Genomic DNA, 16,137 nt, shown 5'->3' with positions numbered 1-16,137 from the left:
GACTGTTAACAGTCTCCAGTCAAGGTTTTTGCCTTCACATCTGCAGGGTTCCTCTGCTGCCAGGAGAAACTGGGATCCTTCTTACTCACTTACCTTCCCCTCCCCTCTCCCACAAGAGGTTCACAAAATGATGGCTGTTTGAAGGCTTAATAGTCAGGACTGGCAAAGTTGAGATTTGATTTGTAAACCAGAGCAGAGCAGCTTAAGACATTACCAGTGACATTAACGCAATCAGGCATCATTCCCCATGGCATTTTTCCTTTCAGCTGCTTGCAGCTGAGTTGGAGAACTAATGATAACACCATTACTTGTTTTTTTAGTGCATAGGTGGGTATTTGCTCTGTTTGAGGAAAAACCCCACAACCTAACAGTACAGATACAGAGAAACAGTATTTTTTTAAAAAAGGGGAGATGGAAAGGAAGGGATAGCACAAGATTCTAACAGGCATTCAGGAGGATTAACCCAAGAAGCAGCAGGTCACTCTGTCAAGGAAACATATTCAACAGTATTCAACAGTAAGGCATGTTCATGCATGGAGGGGGCCATTTCCAACAGAAAAAGAGAAGAGAGGAGGCCATGAAAATAAAACCAACATTTGCACAGAGTAAATGATGTTCTGTATCTGCACAGCAGAGATAACAAAGCTTTCTGTCTCCCAGCCTTTGAGCATCATGCCAATGACCATCTCTCACTAAAAGTGTTACCCCAGCTGCAACTGCACCCAGAGCCCAGCTGCAGCCCCTGTGTGGCACAACTACGAAAGGATCACCTTCAGATCATTCCTATCTTTACATCTGATCTGAGACTCAAAAACATCATGAAACAGGGGAAGAGGGGGAGATTGGGCTTTGAAAAATGGAGTGTACTGACAGTTTTGGATAGTATGACAAGACATCTCAGAGAGTCATGAAACAAAGCTTAAAAAAGGAGGAAAAAAAAATCTCCTTAACAGTATTGTGGATAACCACAAGGATGAAGATGAAACTGTTGTGTTCTGGAACGGAATAACAACTAGAAAAGCAGCAGTGCAAGACTATTACTAGAACTTTTTCTTTAAAGGAATGACTTAAATTCTTACAAATAACAAAACTCAAATTACACATTTTCCCAGGTGCAGTGGGTCTGATCCCAACTTAGTTAATGTTCTAAATAAATGTCAGAACAGGCTGCAGATAATGAAAGCCTTCCCAGACCACGCTGTTCAGCCAGCTTCTGAGCAAACTTGAATGGAAATACAACCTATTCCAGGACATCTTTTGGGACAGGCAGGCAAACCCTGCCAGCTGATAGCTCTACACTCCCTCTGTGAAGCAAGAGGACAGACATCCACACCCTCACACGAATTACTAGGTTGGCATTCCCCAGTCTCCTGCAGCCACCTCAGAAAAACCTCTCTTCCCAGGAGCAGAGTGGGATCACACTGCCTTCACACATTGGACAAAGTGACTCTGCAGCAGCATTTGGAGTGTGTGGGGGAAGCTTTTCTTACTGCTGCTTGCAGTGCTGGCTGATTTTGGGACCTTGATGGTTTTGGCCTTGGGTTTACAAAAGCCTGGATGGAATAAATACATAAAAGGTCTAATTCATGTGCACTGCAAAGAAGTTTAGGGCTGAAACTCTCAAAAAGCCAGGGAAGCAGTACAGAATAAAGAATTCTTTCCCTCAGCAATATGCTTCTAAGATAGCTCTAGACCCCAGAGAGCTTTATAGGAAAGAGCACACTGGTGCCTGTACTTGGCTTTCAGCTATAAGCCATGGCCTTTTCATCTTATCTTGAAAGGTGCCCCAAAATCTCACCCTGCTCTAACTGAAGTTAAATGCCTGCACATTGAATTTATTTGGCTAGTACTACCATAAAAGCCTATGGCAGTGCCTGAACCAGACATTTGTTCCAGGGCTGAACCCCAGAGTTAGCTCCAAACATCTGCTGGGCAGCCAGGCCAATACGTACAAAGATATTCAGTAATTACCCTGAGTAAACTGTAAATCCACTGATGAGAGTGAAAGCTGGACCATCAACTCTAATCTGGATAATCCCTGAAAATTTCACAAGTCATTTTGGCCAAGAATGAAAGGTGTTCATCCAGATCTTGTTTCTATTACGATGGATAGTAACTTGGGCATTTTGCTTAAGCTCAGGTCAATCTATTTCATATTTCATGAGAAACAGACTTTCTTTGCATAGTTATACACAACCAATGTAGATCAGTCAATTCTGCTCCAGTTGCTTTAAAAAGAGGCTGTGAAATGACATAAAACAGTATTTTTAGCAGTTTCAGCCTTAAATGGTTGACAGAGTGCAGACAGCCTCTTTGACATCAAAAAGCTCACTGGTGGATTTCTTCCTGATGTGTATTTTGGTGTTTGCCTCGTGGCTGGAAGCATCTATCACACACAACAATCCAGGCTGAACTCAGATTTCAGGGAGTATCCTACTATGCAGCTCAAATGTGGCTTTCTAAATATGTCTCAAGAGATGCAGAATGTTACTTTGACTTTAAAATGTAAACCTCTTTGGACTTCCTCTAGTACACAAACATTTTCAGATACATACTCCCTTCACATTTAATATGCTAATTCTTATTTCTATCATATGTTTTCTCAAGAGACACAAGAATTAGATAAACATATTTAAATGCATACACATATTGACAAAACCTCCTCTTTCTTTGGGATGCTTCATATCAAAGGAAGGGCATCCTAGTGCAACACTTCAGATCTGTCAGCAACTCTGCCTTTCAGTATCTGACTGCACTTTTGATTCTATTTTTCACTACCTCCTCTGACTGTGCTTCTCAGAAGAATTCAGTTGACCTGTCAAGTCACAAGGATGCTTTTGTTGACAGACAGTAAATCAGCAACAACCTTCCTGGCTGAATGTTCTAAATTTAAAAAGAATCAAAACTCTCAAAACTGAGTAAGAAGCAAAGTGACAATGAAACCTTTGGAACTTTAAGGAAATGCAATGCATTTAAGCACAAATCAGAGCTGAGCTGCTGGCAGAAATCAGCAGCTCCACCCCTGGTTGCTGAGGTTAATTTTAATTCTCTCCTCCTACCTTATTAAAAATGGAAAGGCTTTTTATAGCGATTGTGTAGCTGTGCTTAAAACTGTCCAATTTACTGCACCAATGAACAGGAGTGTGTCTGCTTGATCTGCTCCCACAGGGCTTCTCCCTTTTGTTAGAACTTCTGATGCCATGACAAGTGTTTTCACTGCTCTCTCGTGAGTCTTTCCATTTCCATTCCCTCTGCTGGCCACCTTGCAGCAAGGCATCAGCTCGTAATGCCTTATTTACACTTGCGATGTCTCCTAGAGAATTTATGCCTGCAGTAACTCTGTTTTTGTCACTGTTTTTGACAGGGAAAAAAATACAAGAACATTTAAATTTTGTCTTCAGGGTATCCAAAAGATGTGTCTCTCAGTGCCTCTCAAGAGGTACTGGGACCCTCCTCTTTGCTCATAGGCATTACATGATTTTTTTTCTTTTTTTGCCTCTTCTTAAAGGAAAGAAGAAAAAGGAAGACAGCTCTTTAAGATTTGCAGGGAGTTATTTCAAGAAGTGTGAAAAACTATTAATCATTTTTGCTACAGGGAGATCCAGAGGTCACTGCAGGAACCACTGTGTGTACAGGAGGGGATTGTCTCAGCCTCAAGAATAACTCAAAATGAAGTGGAGAAAATCCTGCTATTTCCATTTCAAAGAAGAGACAATAAGTGCTATCTGAAGTCCCACTTTTGTGCAACAATCAAGGCTTGAGCGGAACACTGAGTTCCAAACCCACTGCAAACAAATCCAAATCCCAGGGTCATTAGAAAAAAAGAAGTCAAATTATAAACCTGCTTTTTTTGTCACTTTGCCAACCATTCCCCAGAATTGTGTGAAGCACTAGGTGCTTTCTGTGTCCTTGTTTTGGGGACTTTAGTTAACTGTGTCTATGCCCAACTCCTTTTAAACATGTAGGTCATGGCTTGAGGCAGCTTCTAGGTATTGAACTTCTTTTCCTGCACTAACACATTTCCTTTTTCCTCAGTCTATGCAGGCATCTGTACACTGAGAATGATACATCTATGGAACTAAGCACAAGGACTATGTCTCTTTGATCTGATTCAATGATCAAGCTTTGGTATCTTTAATCTTTTTGTGCAGTCAATTCAGTTGCTAACAGCAACTGAATAACTAAATAATATTGGTGCTAGGCAATACCAGTGCCCAGAAACTTTGGTGACCAAGAAGAGGTTGTTGGACTCATCAGGATTGTTACCTTTACAGCCCAGATGGATTGATCCAAAGGATGGAAGAGTTTAAAGCAGAAGCCATCCTTTTTGGAGGGTCTCTCGATCAGCTCACAAGAATGGAGCAGGATTGTTCCAACCCACTGTCCGATCTTTGGCGTCTTATAAATGAGCAGCACTCCTGGTTTCAGGACACACCATAGTCTGGTCCAGCTCTTTAGAGTCCCACGAATCTGGAAGAACAAAAAAAGTGCATCTACATTGCTCCTTAGAATAAACCCAGCATTTATTCAGTATTTGTGTAGTATTTCCAGTATGTTTATTCCAAGGTTGCACCATGATACACTTGCTAAGGAAAATACTTGGTGTTCTCTGAACAGTCCTAGGGACCTCATAGCAAAATCTCAGAATCTGGAGATGTGGCTATCAGAATCTTGTCTTCATATTTTTATTACTGGCTTAAAATTCATCCTATTTTTATTACTAGCTCAGTGTTAGCAGCTTGATTAATTTTTAGGCAATCAGCACTGCTGGCCCATGTGAGAATGATCTGTTAATAGTCATGGAGAACATGCCAATTAGAACATTGCATATAAAAATGTTATAGCTAGTTTAACTTGACTTATAAGTCATTTTAATAGTGTTCTGCAGAATATTGCTATTAATGGGTTTTGTCAAGTACCCCATTTTTAACAGTACTGTCTCCAGCTGGTTTACTTCTCTGTCGAGCTCAATGCAGCTCTCTCTTGTATAGAAGACATTAAATCTGATAAGAGTATATTAGAGATAACAGCTTCTGAATGGAGAAGTTCCTCAGTAAGGTTAGATTTTGCCTAAGGTCTTCCTGCTTTCAGTGTGCATAGGCCAAACCTCAAGTCTTTTTTGTGTTCTGTTTTTATCTGCAGCTCACCAGAAATTTCCAGCTACAGTAAACATGCAACAGGTATTCTGTGTTTTATAAAGTCTCAGTATTTATTTTTCATTAACAGTAAACACAACAGGAATACTTTGCTGCCAATCTAACCTCTCAAATAAACCACAAGTATGTCACTTCTCTGACCTCTAATAATAATTGCAGAACAACGTTGGAGGTTTTTACCACTAACCAAATGCAACTGCATTGTTTAATGAGATCCTTAAGTTACTTCATTTTTCTTAAGAGCTATGCGTTAGGCAGTGTTTGGAAATTAGGTTTTGATAATATAAAAGGTTCAACCCATTCACTATTATTTGAGAAGACTAAATGGCCCCAAAGGAGGAGAAAACCAGTGCTCATCTCTCAGTGTCAATCCAGATTTACTTTGCCACACAGAAGTTTCAGGACTTCAATGAGAAACTGTCACTACCTGAGTCTGTGCAAAAAGAGAAATTGCAGTTGTCATCAGGTACAATATGTTTCATTCTGTGCTGTGACAACAGAAAATCCAATTGTCGATAGAACAAGCTGTATGTGCCCATTTTCAGGCTGTTACTCAGTCTATTCCCTCTTTAGTACAAAACCACATTTATGGGAAGAGGCCAACAGAGTCTTTCAGAGAGGAACAAAGAGAGAAACATCATCACTTCCCTTTGTACTGTGCCCTTTTTGAGTCCTGGGTGCTGCTTAAGGACATGGAATAGACCAATTGAGTTAAGGTGGAACGTAAATACCCACAGTTCCACTTTTATAGCAGTTATTTAAATGAGGCTTGAGTTGAAGCTATTCAGTCTTCTTTCACTTAAAAAAGTGATCGTGCATACATCTCAGACACATCAGCTACTGCAGATCTCACTTATTTTTTCCCACAGCCTCAGAACAAATGGTCTGTATCAAATACCTTCAGCCAGTCTTCTGTGATCACCACACTGGGATCCTTCAGAGCACTGAAGAGTTGTTTGGTAGCTCTTTTCTTCTCCTGTCTGTAATTTTTTTTTTGTACCTGGTTGAGAACAGAGAAAATATAGTAGCTGTAATCATGGCCTCTTTTGGGGAGGAAAGAACATAATGCATTAAGGACAGTTATGTATAGCACAGCAAGAACTTGACCCAGCACAGGTTCCCCAGAAACGAGCCCAAAGAAGAATAAAAACATAACGAGAGGCATTTTCTTTGCTCCTGAAGTTTCATTAAACATAACCTAGTTTGTCTTTTCTTTGGGCAGAACAGAAAGAGGCTGGATACCAGTCTTCCTCACCCCTCAAATCCAAGAAACGAAATCTAATTTCATTCATGTATACTTTTGGTTTGGTAGACAAACAAGTGTTCAAGCTACAATTTGCTCAGACTGCCTAGGCAAGTTGTCCTAAGTGCAGTGAGGGATTAGAATTCTCTCGAGATGCCTAATGGCTCCAGAACATACAAACACAGTGAAATAATTACACTGATCCATTCTGCTTGCAGTATATCATCTAATCCTGTGTATTAAGCCTGTAAATGTCCTTGGCCTATAATGACTCCTAGAAGATTCAGAGGCTTCTCTGGGTCTTGAGAAATGCCTCTGGCTTGTTTTCAATGGTTTGTTTGGAAGGTACCATCTGTTTTTTAACAGAAAGTCAGCTGATTTGCCTGCTTCACACATACCTTCAGTGTCTCCTTCTTCATAAATTTGGCTGTGGGAGACACACACTCTTTGTCAGATCCATTGCAAAGCTTATATTCGATCTAAATAAAAGACAGAGAAGAAAATAGGAATGTGTTAACATGAAGATGTTCAAATTATGCTCCAATAAAGTGTTGTTTATAACTTTCAGGAATCCATGAAAGAGCTGATTGTAGACTTCAGCAGTGGAACATTAAGCAGGTGCACAAAATGCATATCTACAGTGCAGTCCAAACTTCCTTTTTATACCCATGGCTGGTTGGAAAATTCCCCACCAAATTTTCTTTGTATTTCTCCCATGCAGACATTAATCTTGGTTAAAAAAATAAACAAAAATGACAACAAAACAATAAAGCAAAATAGAAAGCCAAAAAATTATTTCTAATTTTGAAAACTGCCCAATTCTGTTCAGATCAGAAAGCATTTCAATTACTAGAATAAAACTTAAGGGGAATTTGTTATAGATTTTTCAGAACTAGACTTGATACTTGCAATGACTGTTGCACTGATTGAAATGTCCAAAAACATGGGTGGGAAAGAAATGACCTAATCGTGTTACAGGTAATACAGGAAATCACCTTCATCCTGGCCTTGCAAAGTGAAGCACAAAATATACACAGTCACCTCAAATCATGTTTGATAGTGTCAGTGCTGTTTAAATTCACTTTCAGAAATTACAGACTGGTCTCATGACTGTGCTGATGGGATGCAGGAATGCTTTACTTCCATTAGGCACAATGACAGCATTACTGTTACCAAAATAAGGTATGCTTAAAAGTGCAGCTCTCCAGAGCCCAGCTCACAATGAGGACCCCCACGTGGAAAGGTTCTGTCAGCAAATTTTACAAAACCTGGGCAGGGTTAGTGATGAAGGAATGATGGTACAGTCTGGACTCTGCTGCTTTTTATGTGACCTTGGGGAAGTTACTTTCTCTCTCTGTACCTCTCTTCCTTTCAACCTTTCATGTGTCTGATGCATTCAGACTATGATCTTTCAGGGTCAGGCACTGTCTCTCCCACTCGGACACGACAGTTTTGTAAGAAAAGCTCAGCCCTCAACCACCTTGATTTAATGAGTGACACAAAAATGAGCTGTACTAAGGAAAAAAAGTATCAAATATATTTCTCATTTATAAATTAACTGCTATGATGTGAAACAAACCCACTGGGCTCTCAGAATTTGTCTCCTTTATGTCACAAACTGATGTAATAATTTTACAGCACCTTCCATCTCAAGAGACCCACTTTCTTTTTCCAGTCAGTGACACAGAAATCTCTTGGGCTACTCCAGCCACTAACTATGCTAGCCAAGTGCATTAGTGTGACTGGGAAAATGTTCAATGACAGCCAGATCATTCCTTTTCACAGGACTCGGAGAAAAACACAGGAATGCATGACCAGATCACAGCAAACAGGCCATCAACTACGCCTTGGAGAGGGGGGCAGGAACAAAAATGGGAGAGAAGGAGCCTGCTCAGCTGAGCAAAACTCCTTGCAGATGATGCAGAATTAGAAATCAGGGGCAGAAGGTGCAATTTGCAACAGAACCACAGTCATTGTGGAACGTATTACTTGTTCTCACATTCCCTTGTAGTACTCTTTCACTAAAACAAAAACTACACATGATACTTAAAAATAGAGAAATGAAAACTCTATGATGACACACAAAGGCCAGTGAGAGCCCTGATCTGACTGTTAGCTTAGAAGTCAACTTGGATCCACTGAAAGAAAAGCCCATCTCCTGGACTCCTGAAAACTATTCAACATTTGCTGGTTCTGTTTTCATGGAAAGCTAAGCCTGCCTCCTCTGCCTGCAATGCAGTCTCTGATTCGTATTTTGTGCTTGGAACTGCAACAACACGACGTTTATGGTGGGGACCACTGCACAGATGTGACGTCTGAGCAGAGATTTGCCCACAGGGTCTTTGTCACATTTCAAAGGGCAGTTTTAGACATTTGGGAGATAAGCTATAAGCCTTTCTCTATGAAAAAACCATTTTCAAGTGTCTAAATATCTCTGAGCAAGAATCCTTCAGTATTTCAGGAGATTATGCTTTCATGATTTGAGATGTGTGTCCTCTGAAATCAGTCAAAAGAATTCTGCCCCTTTCTCCCAATTAGCAGGAAGAATGCTCTGTCCTTGAGACACAACTATCGGCCAATTGTTTATTAGAGATCTCACTCCCTCCGGCCTGAGAGATCAGAGAGAAACACTGTGTACTGGTCCTCATTAGCCAGTGTGAGAGGCAGAAAAAGCACAGATGTTCCCAAGATTCCAGGAAATACTGCTCAGGTGTCTGCAAAGCATCAGGATACAAAGAATGCTTTTTGCTTAACTAATTAAAACAAGTTTACAGTTGCTTGTTATATAGAAAATTACGCCTTAGTGCTTAAATAAAGAATGAAATTTTGGCCACTAAACTCACTTGGCTTGGGGAGATTTGCTTGCAGCTAAATTCAGAAAGGCTTCCAACAACCCCAGCAAACCTGAGCCTAGACCTGCTGCTTGTGGGGAACTGGCACTGACACAGACAGAGGCACTTCCACTGCTTCACCACCCTCACTTGGCTCCTCCTTGGAGTCTCTCGGGATCATGCTAAAAATAGAGTTGAACAAGCATAGGACTTCAAACCTAGGATATTCACACAGACAGACACTGATTCTGACTCTCTGGGAGAGCTGACTCCATGACCAAGGACACCAGTGCCCATTTCCAGCCAATACTGCTGTGCACACCATCAAACCACAGCACACAAAGCTGACGAAGGGATAATCTCCCCTGACACTACCACAGTCTTTAGGAGCTCAATAAATACAATGGAACTTGTCTGAAACCATTTCAAACTGGTCCTTCACTTAGTTAAAGCAGCTGGATGAAGAGCTTTGGAGGCTGCTGCAGTGGCTCCTGAACCACTTGCTTCCTTCAGGCACTCCCTCCCCCAGGCTGGGGGGACATGCTGAATCTGTGAACCTGGCCTGTAAGGGGACACAGGGCCACAGGGATGGTGGTCACCAAGACAGGCTCCAGAATGGATGAGAAAGAAGCAGTAGCACAGGTACACACTGCCCATGTAAGAATGTCTAGGCATGGGAAGTTTCTGTGCTTCTGTCCCAAAGATTGTGATGTACTTACCAAATGTGTGACCAATACCATAGCTCCCTGAGATGATTGCAAAAGGCTTTGTGAAGAGAGAGTAAATGTTACTACAACTTAACATGGTTTTAACTAGGAGCCATGGACAGATTTTCAGATGTGCTTGATCTGGACTTCTGACAGTTCCCCAGCTGGTTTTCAACAAGGCAGACTGCTTGCTCCTCCCTTTAGATTTTGCCTCTTGTTATGCATATGAGGATGCACCATCACTGATCCTAAACAGCAGTTTGCTGGCAAGGAAACTGGTGATCTCCAGCATTTTGTTTCTGGGTTTAAAGTTCCTGCTTTCTCACAGGACAGATGGGATCTACAGCCCCAGGACAGCATATCATAGGTCCAGCTGCTGCTGATAGTAATGACAGTTCCCCCAGGATTAACTTGCTAAGTGACTTGAAGTAATATGATTTCATATTTTTACATTAATCTGTGTTAATGGTTTTGATTGTACCTTGTGGCATACATAAGATTCAGTCAATTTGGGCCATCAGCCTTAAAGATTCCCAAGACACAGCAGGGTCTCACATTGCTAAGACACATCAAGAGCATTTAATGATGTCTTTCCACTGCCCTGCCTTTCTCAGCCTGGCAGAAAACGAAGAAAAACCATTTGTCATCACAGCAAGTCTTGCAAGGACACTGGGACAATGCTTGTGCAGGGTAGCAGAATCTGGCCCCTGCTCTCCGCAGCAACATGTGAACAATATTGGCCACAGATGAGACTTTGTACAATGGCAAAGTAAGGAATTTGTGGCCTTTTCAAAGAAAGAGAAAGCCCACTGGAATATTCTAATAAGAAAGCAGTAAGCAGGCTTCCTATATACTGGTTCCCATAAAGAGGGAAGTCTGTTAATCTGCCAAAAACTTTCACCAGAGCATGCTGTAGCACTCGCACAGAGAGAAATTGTTGTCCCTTTTCAGTTCTCTCATCAAACCTGTCCTTTTCAGGAGTGAGTGACGACCTTGCCACTGACAAGGGGCTGTACTGTACTCAAAAACATACTTTTTATCCCAGTTAAGTTTCTGTTCACTTTCATCTCAGCCGTGGAGCTCTGGAGATTCACTGCTGATTGTTAACAGTCATCACAATACCCTAACACTTCTGCCAGGCTTTGTAAGAGAGCAGGCAGAATCCTCACAATAGTGCTATGTGGATCCAGTGTCTTTTTGGTGGCTTCATTTCCAAGAGGAACCAAATCATTTCACAGAAAAGTAGCCTGTGATCAACTCAGGATGTGGGGGATGCGGGCCCATCAGCATGCCAGCCATGCCTAGGACAACAGCAAGAGGAATATCTCCTTACTTAGCGCAAGCAATCCTTACTGCACAACAGCCACAATTATTCCAAATCAGAAACATTCAAATAAAGTCATTCTCAAGCTGTGCTCTGCATGGGAAGAGCAGTGACAGCTTACAAGACAAAAGCTTGCCCTTTCGTCTTCTTTGCATGCAGGAGAGAGAAAGACAAGATCAGATGGGAATTTGAAGGCAGGACAAAAGGAGCTGGGTCATAAGTCATGCTTCACAAAATCAGTGACATGCCCTTGGTCAGAGGTAATTTCTCCCCTATCTTTTCTACATATAATTGCTACAAATTGTGATGACACAGAAATAAAAGAAATTAAAGAAAAGTTGTTGAAGTAGTATAAAAACTGTGGAAAAGCTAGGTTTGACATTACAACTGAGAAACTCCTTTTTTCTCATGGGAATATTCATAGATATCTCAACTAAATGTGAGCAATTTTGGTTTCATTATATTATAAGCAGTTCTTTTTGAAAACTTTTTACTTTTGTTGTGAATTAACAGCTCATCCAAAGCACAGTAAAGTCAGTGAAACAATTCTTACTGACAAACAACCTTTGCGGTAGGAAAGATTACCCTTCAACTGTTATGCTGCTTTACAGCAAGCTGAATAATCCTAAACTGAAACTTTCCAGCTGGAAAAAACCCCAACACAATGATCCCTCCTATTTCAATAATGTTACAAAGATAAAGCAACTGTGTTTACAACTCTGAGACAGTACCACAATTAGCAGAAACTGAAAAGCCTGTACAAATAGACAGGTGACATGACAGCAGCATCTGGGGAAAATACCTGGTGAAATTCAGCCATCCAACCTATACCAGTGCTTAGTGGAATCCTTGGCTCCATTGCATCAAATTACAGTAAATAAATAAAACTCACAGGCCTTGCAGGATTTCTGTTTGATCATTTAAGTGTGCCTTATGTGGGAATTTCATTCTGCAAGGTCAGAATATCTAAGGAACACTTGAGGCGAGATGGGAAGTTGGACACTGAGAAAGATGTTTCACATGACTGTCACAGACTCAGTACCAGCTGAAAGCTGAAGCAGTTTTGATTTCCCCTCCAGCTAAAGGCACGGCTTTTGTCCCTTGGCTGAGCTTAAACAAAGTGAGCAATGAAAAACAACTGGACCTGCAGTTTTGCTAAATTGTTTAATAAATAATTTCAATTTCAGCACCTCCACTTTCCCTCACCTGCTCTGTCAGAAACACTAGACTAAGGAATTGTAAGCACCAGTGACCTATGCTGACATGATTGCACTGCTGTGGCTTACCCAAAGTTACCAACTTTGTGTTCCTACTGTCTACATTCACCTCTGTGAGGCATCCACGAGTTTGCAGGGATTGTATGTACCTACACAAGTTAGGAATGTTCCACGTTTTCCACTTCTCATGCAAAATCCCACCCCTCTTCAACCTGATTTTCCCAGGATACTCCAGGCAAATCTGTGCTCAGCTGAAATCAGCTGCAAAGCTCTCTGTGGACAACTGTGACTACCCTAAAGTGCCGCACGTGGAATTGAGGAAGCAAAGTGTGCTGAGCTCAGGGCACAGGAACTGAGTGTAAGTGTTCATAGAGACAACTGGCTCCTAAATAATTCCATCCACAACATGGAGAGCATGAATTATGGTAAAGAAAATACAGCATGGGTCCAGTTGAGCATAAGCCACCATCTGGAAGGGCCAGAGTCTCCCACTAAGCTGTGCTTAACACACACAGGGGATGTTTCCCTCCTGAGTCTCTCTGAAGTGATTCCTGCAATATCCAGGTCTGTCTGCCAAACAATTCCTTGGTTTGGTGGCTAAGGGAGAACAGAGGAAAAGGTACCCTTGTAAATTGCCACATTTGTGAATGATCTCCTGTGTTAGTCCCAAGTGTAACCATGACTGGAGTTACCTCAGAGGTCAGGAGCACGATTCACAGATCAAGCAGGGTGAGCTTGAGCCAGTATGGGAACTGTAGTTTACATCTCAAGTGATCAGTAAGTGCAGTTTCATACCACTGTGCAGCTAAAATAAATTTCTAGCAGTCAGTTATATTAATATTTTAGATTACAAATCACACAATAAAGACCTGAACAATTTGGGCATGTGGAAAATCTCATTTACAGTGGTTTGCCTTCCAATACATTGCATAACTGTGCAAGCAACAGCTACACTCCTATAATTTCAAAAACTTCATTGCAGCATTAGCAAGGGACTGGAAACAGTGAAGTACCACTAAGCTCCAGCTTCAGGATTTTTCTGACTATCCCTTAAAATATACCTCAATTCTTTGTGGCCCTGCATGCATATCAAGAGACTCCAGCTGCCCTCTAGCCAGTAGAATTAATAGGTAAGCACAGGAAAGAAAGAAAGAAAGAAAGAAAGAAAGAACATGCAGGACTGCATCCTGCAATAAAAGGTGCCTTGGAGGACTCTAAGCATCAAATGAGGTGCAAAGGAAAAGAAAGGCACCTCCTGTCACTATCAGGTGTGTGCTAACTGTACTACCTGGTTGCAGAGACAAGCTTCAGGCTTAGAGACAGTTAGATGATACTTTCACACCCCAACTATGGGCAGTCATCCCAGAAAACAAGGATAAAGGGCTCTAAACCAGAGAGAAACTAATATAAGAAACAATCTGAAATAAGTAAGCTAATATTTTTTCCCTTTGAAAAAGGAGATGAGACTCCACTTAAATAGGAGAAAAAACGTGCTGCAGAAAGTTACCAACATAATAGGTAGCTAAATTGTCCCTTAAATATGTTCTAGTAAATATGTAAAATATGGGTCAAGAAATCACAGCTGAAATTACAACTATGTGTATATATATATATATTTATAGTGCCAAGAACCACACAAAAACATTGAAAGCAAATGTTCCAGTATCAAATATTTGACTGTCTGTACAGACAGGACAACTGGGACGTGTTCACACCTCAGAAAGAGCAGCCCACCCATGAGCACAAGGCAGTGTGGTTGCAGTCAAAAGTCTTCACAGCTCACAAGTTCACAGATATTTATAGGGTTCTTATGCCACATTCTCTCTGCTAACTTGGGCAACCTGCAGCCTTCTCCTTCATGCAATGTGCATATGGCCTGGGTGAACAAAATGCAGAAATGTTTCCACCTCACTGATGAAGATGTGAAACAGAAATGCAATTAATATGCCCTGGCAATGCAGGGAATCCAAGGCAGAGTTGGGAATTTGAGCTTCCCCAAGCCCCAGTCCAGGGATCAAATCACTTGACTGGCTTTTCTTTCCCTCTTATTACTGAGTGAAAGTAGTTAATGTGCTGTGGTACCTCAAAATAGTCCTGCTGAAAGAACACTGATTTCCAACAAGGTTTTTCACATCCACTGTACCAAAAAAAGGGCAAATACTCATGGCATGGATCTATGACCTATAACATTTACTTTTCAATCCATTAATTAAACCAGCACACCCTACAGTCCAATCTCTAGCAATTATTCTCCCCCTCCCCTCCCCTGCTATCAGGAATCTAAATATGACCGAATTAGGGCACACTTCTCCCTTTGGTTCAAGTAGGTGGAATCACTATTCATTTTAAAACTGAAATACTATGACAGATCCCTACTTACAGTTCTGAAGGCTGACAGTAAGGCTTTATTTTACGGCATTAGAGCAGAGTGGATGTGAAAAACTACATATTAAAAAACTGACCACCAGTTTGCCTGAATTTTTAAGTAACAAGACATTTCACAATAAGGACTCCCTATTGTCATTACAAAGTACAACAGAAGGCAACATGGCTGGAGGAGAGCAAGGTACTGCACAACACAGCAAGGTGAAGAGTGAAGAGAGAATGACAGGTGCTACAGCACAGGTCCAGTGAGGTGGAAAGTCTCAGAATCAAACATCATGTGTCTAAGCAGAATATTCAGGCAGGAAAGAAACACCCAGGTCTGGCTCATTCAGCAGCCAAAGCAAGTGCCTGCAATATTGCAAATGAGTAGGCCAGCTGAGGTTCAGTGTTTGGTGTCATGTCTCCTTTTAGTCCACTGGTGTTATAGAGCTATTTTGACTATTGTAAAACCAAAGCTTGGGTTAGTGAAAGCAAAGCTTGTGTCCAAGTTCAGATCCCCATTTCTGCTGATTCACAGATCTGATGCAGTTGTTTCATGCTATGCATTTCCTCTTAACTCTTCTTAAAAATAGCTCTTGGCACTGTCTAGGAGAGACCCACCAATGGCTCCCAGGTGCACACAAAGCATGGCAGAAATCAAGGTGGGCACCCAAATCTTCCATGGGTGCTTCTCCTTTCAAAAACATACCTGTAGGAGACTGAATAGCAAGGAAGACCTGGAGGCTGCGAGAACACAGCTGAGCCATGCCCTCGCCCAGAAACCTCTCAGAAATACACTCCTATTCCTGCATTCATCCTGCATCTCAGAAACCAAACTCCCTTTTGGACAGCACTTCAGTGCTCTGAGCTGTCCCGTCCAAAGTCTTTCTTTACATTTCCATGTCATTGGAAATTCAACACCACTCCATGTAAGGCGTGCAAAACATCTAGCTTTAAAACACAGCCCTGGATGCAGTTACCTGGTCCTTGGGCTTCTCCACTGCCAGGATAAGTGGGAGGCTGATTTTCCTTGAGGAACCTGCCTGAAAAAGCAAAACCAAGATTGGTTTGCAGCTTGCCAGGTTCCAGCAATAGCAGAGGACATGTACACAAGTCCTTGTTGCATACTCCCAAAGCTCCTCACATCATCATCTCCCTGTGCTGACCTCTGCCAGGACATCCCAGCAGAACAACCTGCAAGATCCAGGCAAGCACAGAGAAATGTACTGGAAGATGCAGAGATTATTTTCATGTCTCACAAGAAATCACTTGTCTGCAGCTGTTTCTTTCATGCT

The 16,137-nt window shown here is 41.6% G+C and overlaps 1 protein-coding gene across 7 annotated transcripts in view; it reads right to left on the bottom strand.

The window, feature by feature from the left end:
• The window catches only part of OSBPL5 (oxysterol binding protein like 5), a 138,251-nt gene that overhangs the window by 41,169 nt on the left and 80,945 nt on the right, over window positions 1-16,137 (bottom strand). For 6 of the 7 annotated variants that reach the window (XM_063398143.1, XM_063398141.1, XM_063398145.1 and 3 more), the window contains exons 4-7: window positions 15,823-15,885; window positions 6,798-6,878; window positions 6,055-6,156; window positions 4,267-4,470 (exon numbers count right to left, since the gene is read on the bottom strand). In XM_063398143.1, the coding sequence (XP_063254213.1) occupies window positions 4,267-4,470; window positions 6,055-6,156; window positions 6,798-6,878; window positions 15,823-15,885 (450 nt within the window). The remainder of the gene's footprint in view (window positions 1-4,266; window positions 4,471-6,054; window positions 6,157-6,797; window positions 6,879-15,822; window positions 15,886-16,137) is intronic. The other variant, XM_063398140.1, reaches the window with a different exon arrangement.

This window comes from Prinia subflava, chromosome 5 (genome assembly GCF_021018805.1).
Source record: "Prinia subflava isolate CZ2003 ecotype Zambia chromosome 5, Cam_Psub_1.2, whole genome shotgun sequence".
NCBI classification, from domain to species: Eukaryota; Metazoa; Chordata; class Aves; order Passeriformes; family Cisticolidae; genus Prinia; species Prinia subflava.
Note: the sequence above shows the minus strand (reverse complement) of the source record. Positions and strands in the feature narration are given on the sequence as shown.